The following is a 12,082-nucleotide window of genomic DNA, read 5'->3' as shown; positions in this document are numbered from 1 at the left end:
TAGCATTGCACACATACATATATTTTTATATGTTGAACTTACATTCTAGTTTTATATGTTGCATTATGGCATGATGCACAGTTTTATATTTTACACTTTACACATTAAGCATATTATACATATTTATATTTTAAATATTCATATACTGGTGTCTATTATTTTATTTCTTTACATTTAATTTTTACACACTTTACATCCTCAGCACATTTTACATACTTTTATTTTTAAATATTTACATACTAGTGCTAATTGTGTACTATAACTTATTTTATTTAATATTTTATATTTTTATATACTGGTGCTGGTACTTATTTCTGCTCGTTATTTTTAGCTATGCTGGCATCAGAGAAACTGTAATAAACCACAATTTCCCTCAGGGATCAATAAAGTATTTCTGATTCTGTATCAATGAAACATTTTCTTCTGGCGACTTAAGTGACACGTAGTCAACTTACTGAAGACGGGGTTTCCAGGTGTGAGCTCTCTCATCATGTCCAGGACTTTGGTTTGATGTTGTCCACTTGTCTCACTTCCTGTCGCTATTTTACTGTCAACTACATGAAATAAAAGAGAAACTTTCTTAGAAAGCCAGTTACAGTGGTAGATTTGTTGACGGTCAATGACCCACATTTTAAACTGTATGAATGCAGAAAGGAGGTAAAAAGATGTTTCAGTTCAAACAATTTGCAAAAAATGCCTCAACAAAAAAGCACTTATTACGGATAATGGTTTGAATAAAGACACCAGGAGACGGACACGAGGTTTGACCACACAACCAACCAGACTCTGACCTTCAGTTTAACCTTCTTCAATAGAGGATGTATTTTAGAAATGATTTGGTTTAGGATCCCGATTTCTGCATTTCTTTAGAGAAACTGTTGAAATTACCAGGAAAAGTGATGCAAACCTGGCAAACATCCCGTCCGTCTCCCCCGTCATGTTATTCAGATGCTGCCTTTGTGTTTGGCCTGCCTGCACGGGAGGCTGTAATTGAGTTCAGCTGCAGTCTGCCTTCCTGCCAGCTGACATGACACCTTGAGTAAATAGAAATTTTCCAAGATGTCACTCTTGTTTGCAAATGAAAGAAACCAATCTTATTTTTTTTTCTAACAAAAATATATTTGATATACACCGTCTGTAATTACTGGAACACAAACAAGCATGAATCCAGCGAGGTACGAACACTTGCAGGTGGAAAGAGGAACGTGCACTAAGCAGGAAACCACAGGCTGCTGGTGCACCTCACGTCTTTTGATTAGCTGTTGGCACATTGATTAAACTTCTCAGTATTTCTCTCTTGAATCTTGCCAAGTGTGAAGCAGGTCCTCTCACCGAATCAATACCTCTATCGGGGTTATCACCAAATCTCCCTCTGCCTCTCCTCTTTTAAAGCTTTTTCAAACAGAGCATGGAGAAAAAGTAATCCTCAAACTCGGAGAGTGCCACATCACGGATTAAATTCTCAGGAGAGCGCGCCCCGCTCAAAAAAGAGAAAGTCAAGGTCATCTGCAGACCGTGCATCTGAAATTACCTCTGGATGATTAAGAGACAGCGGATGATACCTGTCACCTTTTCGGATGTGATAAGGAGCCATCAGGCTCAGGAAAGAGAGGAATGTAACACAACGCCTTTCAGATTTAAATTCGTCTTTTTACCCTCCATCCAGCAGCTCTACGAAGTTTACTTCCAGCTCCAAACCGGATACCAGGTATATATAATATATATACTGCACACTAACTGACTCATTAAAGTGTTTTTGACGGTAGTGTACAACACCAAGTCATTGTTTTACAAGTCACAAAAGCTGCAAGTCTTTGCACTCAAGTCCAAAGTCAAGTCCTTCATCAAAACAGCCAGGTCCCAAGTCCTAAACTTCTCAATGTCCAGTCGTAAAAGTCATGATGCAATCTTCAACTGTAATCCAAAGTTCAAAGTCAAGTCATATGTCAATACAAGCAGTCCTGAGTCAAGTCCCAAGTCAAAACTGACTTCTCCCAAGTCATGTCCCAAGTCCTAAACTTTGAGTTTTGAGTCCTAAATAAGCCATAGCGTGCTCCTTAAATGTAATCACAGACCAAAGTCATGTCACATGTCAAAACAGGCAAGTCCCGAGTCAAGTCCCAAGTAAAAACTGAGTCTTTAACTTTTGAGTTTTGAGTGGTTAACAAGTCATAATGCGCCCTTCAAAAAAAGTAATCTGAACTCAAGTCACAAGTCAAAGCAGGCAAGTCCAAAGTCGGATCCCAAGCCCTAAACTTTGAGGTCTGAGTCGAAAACAAGTCATGATGCGCCATTCAACAAATGTCACAAATTAAAAGTCACAAGTCAATACGGGCAGCCCTGAGTCATGTCCCAGGTCAAAACTAAATAGTCCCTAGTCCTTGACCTTTGACCACCAAAATCGAATCAGTTCATCTCTGAGTTCATGTGGACGTTTGTGCCAAATTTGAAGAAATATGCGGTCTCAAGGATAGGACAGACAAATAGACAGACAGATTGACAGACAAATTTCTGTCCGCGGCTATCAGCAGCACAAAGCCATTAAAATGCATCACAGGTTAAACTCTAGATTGAAGCTTTTTCTGAACATCTGATGAAAAATTACCTGCAGAGACCAGAAACATCAAATCTGAACTCAAGAACATGTTCACAGAGATGCTTTGGATCCCTTATGTGACGAAAAGGTGTGAAAACAAAAGTTTTCAAAGTTTAAAAGTTCAAACCATAATTTTGTTCACAGCTGCAAAGTGTTTATTTTTAAGTGTTATGTATAATTAATGAGAAATAGTGTGAAAAATGCTGGAAAACAGAGAGACAGCTGGAGACTTATTAGTCGTAACCTGCAGGAAAAAAGGTGCCATCAGGTGCACCTCATTTCGGGAGTTTTCTCTCATCAGCGAAGAAGAAATGTAAACGTGAACAGTGGAGACATTTCAGTGCAGACTTTCTCTCTCCGAGCTTTTGTCTAAAAATACCAGACACCACGCTGTGAAGCTGGCTCTGATTTCAGCTTCAGAGTACCTGAATCCATTTGCTTGATGAGAATGGTCATCGCTGGTCTGGTTCCCATGCTTTATAGTCAGTGAGCCCAGTAAGAGGATGCCTGAGTGATGATGCCTGAAACCCTCCTCCTCCGCTGACAGACGCACGCACAAAGACGCCGGCGGAGGTTCCCAGCTGACGGAGACAGGTCGCTCTTCACAGTGTGTCAGTGTGGATGAGACTGGTCTGCAGGTTGAAGACAAAGAGATGAAAGTAAAATCTGGAGATGAGGGATTCAGTTTAACTCTTTCATTTACTTAAACATAAATAATGCATGACACAAATCTTATGGACCACGGGCAAAATCTGGCCCCTGATAGGATGTCAGGTGGCCCCCTGGTCAATTTCTAATTGACAATAACAATAAAGTGATACACACTGGGAGTTGCTTTTGTACTTTAAGTATACATACGGTGCCAGAGTGCATGAAACAGCAAAAAAATAGAGCTTGTTTATCCAAAAAAAAGTGCCAGTGGAGGATCCCCCACACCCCCAACAGAGGTCCTAGCTAAGCAACTTACGTCCTAAAATCCTAGACACGTCCTTAAATCCAAGAAAGATCCTAAAAGCCGGGAAATGAACTAAAATCATAGAAATATCCTAAAATCCTAGAAATATATTAAAATCCTATTAATGACATAAAGCCCTAGAAACATCCTAAAATCCTAGATTTGCCCTAAAATACTACAAATATCCTAAAATCCCTTAAATGTCATAAAGTCCTAAAAATGTCCTAAAATACTAGCAACATACTAAAATATTTCCTGTATCCTTAACTTTAAATTATGCAAATACAGTGTTTTACAATACGATCATAAATAAGATAAATAAAATCTAAACTCTGGTGTTAGGGCAAGATGCAAATAAAAGCCTCGACTATGCTGACTTCTAAGTTTGTTAAATCTATATTTCACCCCCAAAGGACATTTGTGTGAAAATTACTCACCCCGTGTTGCGTTGAATTCATGAAGAAAACTTTGTTTTCGTCGCATGTCTTCACAGTGACCGAAGAATCCAAAATCGGAAAATTATCTTGATGAAATGAGGTCATAGGGGTCCGCGTTTAAACTCTCACAAAACTCGTGCAGTAAAATCCAAATCTCATTTATGCAGTTGTATGCTCCGTATTTGGTCTCCACCAAAACCATAAAACTCACCACTGCTCTCTTTAAAAGTCTTTTTTTCTTCCTTACAATCGTTTTGCCTAATTATTCTGTTATTTTTTTCTGTATTATCTTTTAAATGTTTGTCAATTGTTAAATGCTGAAAATCATCAAGACAGAATTGGAAAAAAACGTATTTTTTTCCTCCTTTTTTTCCTTTTAAGTGAATGATCTCTGCTGTCCAACAATGTTAGCTCTTCTACCTTTAGTTTTCACTAATAGATTTTATGCAAAAATTGCCATAAGTTACTTGAGGGAATAATTGATAATCGAACAAACAAGTTGGTGACGAGTGTGTGAAATATGACCTCTTCTCTTGCAGTGCATCTACTACATCTTACACATATTTTTGTTTTTCTGATGTAAATATGCAATATGAAAATAAAAAAAAAAAACAACGTGCCAATTACCTGCAGGGACCAAAATGAAAAAAGGTAATTCAAAAATTGCATAGGTTATACATATTTTTCATTTTTGTTCCCGTGTAAATAACTTCTTGATTAGCTTTTAATGGACTATTCAAAATTTAGCAGAAATCTAATACTCGCTCTTTAGAACAGGTATAGTCTCGCCGTGACATGAATAAATTGTAACTCAAGCAGCACTTTCACACAAGTGGAGCATTTCAGACTCTGCACAGAGGATGTACTCGCACATCAGATTGCCTGCAGCTACAGAAACAGCGGATAAGCTGCTGTCCCATGTTCTCTCTCTGCTTCCAAGAAGGCTTACCAGGATGAATCATCTTGACTCGATGTGACAGATTTGTCTCTCCAGCCACTGAAAAGAAGCAGAAATTGAAATCTAATTACCACGTGTCCTTTTGCACGCTGTCATTTCACTGATGTGTGCAGTGCTTCATGTTAAAACACAAGATTTATTTGTATTCACGTTAAATTTTTATTTTGCCTGTTAAGTAGCTTTAAGGTCATTGCATTGTGTGGTTTTGACAGTATCTCCGTCTGAGTGCCAAAACAAACTTCTCATTACTGACACCGCCATCACCGTGTACCGTAGTCAGTATGTCAGAGCAACATCTGTGCTTTACTGCCTCCCAGTGATGAAACAGTCAGTGGATGAGAGAAAGAAAAAGAAACAATCTTCTTTAATAAAAAATGTAATTCAGGTTGGTTAGCTGATTAAGTTACGACGAAACAATCTCTCCTCAAAGTCAATTTAGAAGCCGTTACAAAAGATGGTTGTTATATGCACAACAAGGTGCAACGCTATCGGAAAAAAACATGCACGAGGAAAAAAGGTAACGCATGCACAAGTTTACTGATGACAACATTTCAATTCTGCTTGGATCTTCGTCAGTACAACACATGTGGCCCGGTTGCCATAGAGATGCAGACGTGTTGTCAACTTTGAACCCAACGTGAGACAAGAAGTCTTCAAAGTGCAATAACAACACAGTGACAGCTGAGCTACATCTGCCAATGAAGACCACGTAATGTCACCCAAAACCCCGATCTGCAAACCCCGGATCTGCTGAAAGCTCCTTGAACTTTTTTTCAAATTACTGCAGTAAATCCATCTGTACCAATAAAAAATACATCTGATATATGTTCAGATTCTGTGTCGCCCTTAAGCAAGTCAGTTCACCCCAACGCCCACAGTTTTGTTCTCCCAGAGAACAAAAGTTAATAAATGAATAAAATATAATTCTGTGTTGTGAACACAGTGTTTTTTGTAAATACTGTACATATTCTTCTCTTTCAAAGCTCATGACAGCCCAGCAGGGACAGAACGAGTTCTTTGTAAAGTGCGATCATGATATGAAAAGGCCAAACAATGTTTTCACTTTTAATTTCTAATCAATAAAGCCTAAATATAACAAGCGGTAACTGTTTAAATGCCTTAAGCAAAAAACTCAACGTCATATATAGCAAGTTAAAAGCAACTTTTTTATTATAAAGTCCAGTGAAAATTTAAATTAAATAAAAAAAAGCTCCCTGAGGTTTTACAAAGTAAAAGTTCCTCCCATGTTGACAGCAATCATTAAAATAAAAATTAGATAAATCGGCAAAATGCCAAATATTGGCCTCAATAATCGTCCAGGCCGATAATCTGTTGACACCTATTCGACGGTGATAAAAAATAACGCTTGATTTTTTCTAAAGAATCTGTAAATCACTAATGTAACGAATAATGTAATGAGCTTTTGTCTTTAATTATTCATTTTTACCTTTGCACGGAGCCAGGCAGCTGTTTCCTCCTGCGTCGCCGTTTCCGCACAGACATAATAGTGGTGTCGTTCTTTTTATCTAACTCTCTGCAAGAAAGTGAGTAAACTCCCAAAATGTTGAACTATTTCTTGAAAGTACGCTGTGAACTAAAAATGTCAAATAAACCTCATCCTTGACTTGATTTGGTAAGTTCGACAGTCTGAGGGCCCATGTGGCCCCCTCAGAGATCTATTTGTTTTTAGGGAAGTATCGTTTCAGAGTTTTTCCTCCAGCTCGGCTGCTGCTGAGACTTAGTTTTGTAGAGTTGGGTATTCATCTTACATTTCTCCACTTTTACCAAAGCGCTGTATGTCTTTATTTACTGCTGAATGTGTGACAGGTGTGTCAGAGGACAGCAGAACTTTGACCGCAGCAACAGCTGCTGTCAACGAAAACTGCAACCTGATCGGTGAAAAGCTCCACAGTGACATGAGGTGAAATATGAATTCAGTGGAAATAAACTTTCTCCAAACAAAAGTCTTCAGTCCAGTGTGGAGCTATAAAATCAGACAAGCTGCTGAGGCCAAAAACGTAAGTCGACCACGTCGCACTATCTCTTGTGGAGACGTTTTAAAAGCATTTCCACAAAACTGAGTCATCTTTACATTCACGAATAACATTGCAGCAGTTTAATTAAACATTTATTAAGCGACTGTCTGCGGCGCCTGCGGTTCGGCAGCGTTTGGCCGCAGCCCCTGTGGCCGGCACTAATCCTCAGTATTTTGTGCTGAGAGATAACGAGAGGGTGACAGGACCGAGAGGAGCAGAGGGAGGAAAAATGGGCTGCGGCTTTCCTCGCTAACAAACAAGACAGAGAGGTGAAAGCTGTGATGCGTCCATCTGTCTTTCTCTTCCTCTCTCTGTAGTTTGCTCACTCTCCGCCTCTGTCTCTCATCCGCACTTTCCTTTTTTCCTCTCTCCCACCTTCTGTCTTTCTCTTCATCTCGCTCTTCCTCACTAATGAGAGCCGGTGGGGTTTCTCGGTAGCCTAACAACCAGCGTGTTTGTCTCTGTCCAGACACCAGGGGGCCACAGATTACTGCTCCCCCATCGCCTAAATAAATAGACAAATAAATACAAAACTCACAGGGCTGCCAGTATATTTTTGTATATATTTTTTTGCAGTTGAGCGCTGCACTGAGCATCACACGATGAAACTTGCATGTAGCAGAACAGAAGCAGGGCCAGAGGAGCAGCCAGAGGAGGTCTGGACCCCCTCCCTGGAATCTGATTGACCCCCTGTTGCCTCACCCCACCACAGTCAGAGGATGGCAGGGAGGCCTTGTGGGCTTGTTAATATCAAGGATGAATTACTGAACGGGGGAACGGGGGAACGGGGGAACGCGGGACCAGCGGCTCCTGGATCTGAGCCTCTGCATGACGTGGTTAACATTTCTTTTGTTGGAAAGTAAATCAAACGGCTACAAAGAGACACAACACAACCACAAAGAGATGCAAAATTACTGCAGCGGGATGCAAAACGATCATAAAGAGGCACAAAACAACCACAGAGGATACAGAAGCAGAGCCTCTGATGTAGTGACTCTTTGTATTTCTGTTTTGTTTGTTTGTTAGTTTACTCTACAAGACAAATGATCAGCATGAAGACACATAAGAAGATCAGACTGAAAAAACAAAGACACACAAAAGAGCCCAAAAAAAGCTAGGGAGGCATAATGTTCGGCTTAGTTTGTAATATGCATAGGTGCGTGCATGAGTGAGCGTGCATGTGAGTGTGTGCATCGGCATGTGGCTGGGGTGTCTTGTGTACAAGACATAGAGGGGGGACAATAGAAGAAAGAAAAAAGAGAGAGAGACAGAAGAGGAAAAGATTAAAGGAGAACATAGCTACAGTTTTTAATGGCGTCTCTGGTTGATCTACAGGGACAGAAGAGAAAGAGTGGCAAAACAACCACAGAGGTACGATAAAATTAGATAAAATTTTGTCTCCCTTTGAGAGCAGGTGACACAACAGCACACAGTCTCTCGAGCCAGAAAAAAAAACATGAACAGACACAACAGTTACGCAAAACATCTAAGAGCGACTCCCACTACAAAGAGATGCAAAACAGCGAAAAGCGATACGACACGACACGATACGATACGATGCAAATTTTATCTTAAGCATTCATGAGAACACAGGTGACATACCTGCACAACCACAAAAAAATGCAAAACTACAAGTAATGCAAAATATCACCAAGAGAACAAAACTTCGACGAGAGACACAAAACATATTTAAAGTGTTGCAACAAAGAGAAACGATACGATAAGATACACCTTTACTGTCTCACTTTGAAAAAAGCAAAAATGAACATGTGACATAACAACACACATTCTCTCAAGACAGAAAAACACCCACAAAGAGACATAAAACAGATGCAAAGAGACGAAAAACAACCACAAACAACTAAATGAGATGCAAAATAGCTACAGAAAGACAACAATACAATATGAAATTATACGGTCGGATAGGCCTTCATTTTCTCCCTGAGGAGACACTTGTCTTTGGCATTAAGGGGAACACAGGTAACATAAGAGCACATAATCTCTTGAAAAAGTAAAACAACCACAAAGAGACATAAAATAGCTACAAAGACGTCCAAAATAGCCGCAAATACATATACATAATACCATACCATACCACAGAGGTTTGAAAATTAGCACCAGCCACCAGCTAAATGCTGGTAAAACATGGAAGCGGCTGCTAGATTTGCTTTACTCATCAGCCAGAAAAACAATGGTGATCTACTGAGTGACTGACAGAGAAGATCATTTCCAACACTGCCATACCAAACAATACAGTAGAATACGATACGATACGATACGATACGATACGATACGATACGATACGATACGATACGATACGATGCGATACGACTTAATTGTCTTCCTTAGGACAAATTTGTCATTTGGCGTTCCAAAGAACGCAGGAAACATAAACGCAAACAGTCTCTAAGGATGAAAAACAACCACAAAGACAGGCAAAACAGCCACATAAAGACGTGATGCGCTGCAGTGCAAAACGATTTTATTTTCTCCCTTAGGACAAATCTGTTTTGGGCATTCAAGAGAGCACAGGTGACATAACAGTGTGCAGTCTCTGGGGACAGAAAAAGCACCAAGAGACTTAAATCAGTTACAAAGAGGTGCAAAACAACTAAAAGAGATGAAAAACGGCTACAAAGATGTGCAAAACAGCCACAAAATGGTAAGGTAACAGGACTTCATTGTCTCCCTTAGAAGAAATTTGTCTTGGGAAATCCAGAGAACACAGGTGACATAACAGCCCACAGTCTCTCTCTTTCTCTCTCGAGAAAAACAACCACAAAGAGATGTAAAACAGCTCAAGGACATTAAAAGAAATTAGCACAAAAAGACACAAAACAACTACAAAGGGTAGAGACACAGGGGGCTCCTGGACACGAGCCTCTGTATGATGTGACTGTTAGAAATGTAATTAAAGAACTATGATAACATGCACAACAACTACAAAAAGACTCATTCTTACTACCACCCCAATGCACATTCAAGTTTTTTAAAAAACCACCGCTGAGCAGGAATCCAGAACATTAAAACAAACCGCGTCTTTCTCCATAATGAAGCAGTAATTAGTGCACGGAGATAATAATGTTCCACCATTACTGTTATCACTTGATCATTAGTCTGACATTTCATTATTCATTATTTATTATATAAAAAGCTATTGTTAGAAACTGATCCAGGTAAAGTGTCATTTTCTTATCAGGCTGTACGTTACAGGAGAAGTCCTTATCTTTATTACATGGAGGGAAAACATAGGAGAGAATCTCCTGCCTCTAATTTCTCAGGTGGAGCGCATCAATCTTTACGCTCCAGTATTACAATCTGCTACCATCATCTCAGCCGTGGCATTCAGGGTGCCAGCATTACTACTGCAGCCTCGATATGGATGTGACGTAGGAGGTAAAAGTACAGGAGAAAATGTACAAGTACTTCAAATGACTTTAGGCTACAAGTAACTCACAGTTACACCCACCATTAAGCTTTACCATTTCCCTCTCACAGTGCTGGTTTATATAAGAGGGGCTGATTTCAGAGACCTGACCCTGCAGTTCCAGTTTTGCTTGCCATCACATCACTAACATCCCATAATCTAGGCAGTTTCTCACCGCGATCCACACATGGGGTTTGCATTAATCAAAACGCGTTTTGAATGGTAGGACTGCCATCTAGTGGCAAAGCAGCCATAGAGGTAAATGTGGGGTGAAGTCAGGTAAAAAAGGACAAATAAGGTTTTACGGTTTGAGCTCTGCAGCCAGTCACACAACATGGAGTTGAGCTGTTTATACACATTTGCTTAACATAAGAAAACTTATTTTTATTGTTCTGGGATAACTCATAAGGGCACACCAAACATCACTGGTCCCAGGACGTCAGATAGAAGGCAACGTGGTATGTTTATCTTCTGCAGCTAAAACAAAATGGGTATAATGGTCAAAATGGTTCCAGTATGTTGTGTTTTATTTAAAGTTTGAGTTATAATCACTATATAATAATGCCATATGAACTGTAATGTTGTGTGTATTTTCTTATGTATATTTTATTTTGTGATCTTTTTTGACTTCTGTAAAGTGTCAAAAAAAGTATTATTATTATTAATAATAATAATAATTTCACAATATACTTTAATTTTTAATTTACTTTTTAATATATTCAGGTGAAATGGGAAAGTTTTCTACATGAAACCAGTATGTTCTTTTCAGCCACGATGCCATAAAATCATGTGTTATGCAACTGTGTGTCATCCTGTAATATTACAGATATTTGTCACTTTAAAAAAATGATTAAATATGGCACAGTGAGTCCAAAATTAGCCATAATTATTATTCACACACATCTTTTGAAGGCAATACTGCACAAAGGAACAGGCAGTGTCAATGTGTTTGAGGGTCCAAAGTTTAGAAATGATTTTGCTTGGCAACATATTTTCTATATAGAAATATAGAAATGTGGCAGAGATCCATCACAAGCTCAAGCACAAAAAGTGTCCCTCATTACCCGACTTCACCCTAATCACCCTAAAGTCCCTGTGAGTTTTATATTCTGATGAATATAACGCTTTTGGCCAAACTTCTCTCACACAAACACACACACTGTGACATTTTGGGTGAAAAGAAATGGTGGGGCAACAACCACTTTGGAAAAATTCAAATTCAAATGACAAACAGAAATAATGCAATACATGTTTTTATGCATTGGTGGCTATGGGATCAAAAATTGCTGTTTAAATGGGTTTCAATGGTACATTGTTTTTGCACTTAAGAGTATAAATGTAACAATTTCCAAAGATTAAACAAAAGTACATAATCTTGCCAAAATGTATGCCATATGCATGAGCAAAACCAAAATTATAAAATCAGAATGAATGTAAAACGCAATTTCAGAAATTGTAATGACCTAGAAGTCCAAATATTTATTTAGTGGTATGTGAGACGTTTTAGGGCCCGCAGACAGATACCTGAGCACATACCTGTCTCAACATGCTGTCTGTCTCTTCGGGTTGATTTTTAGCCAAATTCCGCCATGTTGCCGCTGACATGTTTGGTCGTCCGCGCGCGGGAGACGAACAAACGTCGTTGACCAGGTGCGTCAGCCGACGTTAGCGTG

The 12,082-nt window shown here is 39.2% G+C and overlaps 1 protein-coding gene across 1 annotated transcript in view; it reads right to left on the bottom strand.

The window, feature by feature from the left end:
• The window catches only part of st6galnac3 (ST6 (alpha-N-acetyl-neuraminyl-2,3-beta-galactosyl-1,3)-N-acetylgalactosaminide alpha-2,6-sialyltransferase 3), a 99,680-nt gene extending 93,231 nt beyond the window's left edge, over positions 1-6,449 (bottom strand). Inside the window, exons 1-2 of the mRNA XM_042497443.1 lie at positions 6,394-6,449; positions 3,022-3,228 (exon numbers count right to left, since the gene is read on the bottom strand). Coding sequence (XP_042353377.1) covers positions 3,022-3,228; positions 6,394-6,449 — 263 coding nt within the window. The remainder of the gene's footprint in view (positions 1-3,021; positions 3,229-6,393) is intronic.
• Positions 6,450-12,082: the final 5,633 nt, after the last annotated feature.

Source organism: Plectropomus leopardus, chromosome 12, assembly GCF_008729295.1.
Source record: "Plectropomus leopardus isolate mb chromosome 12, YSFRI_Pleo_2.0, whole genome shotgun sequence".
NCBI lineage: Eukaryota > Metazoa > Chordata > Actinopteri > Perciformes > Serranidae > Plectropomus > Plectropomus leopardus.
The sequence above is the reverse complement of the archived record's forward strand: the minus strand, read 5'-3'. Positions and strand labels throughout refer to the sequence as shown.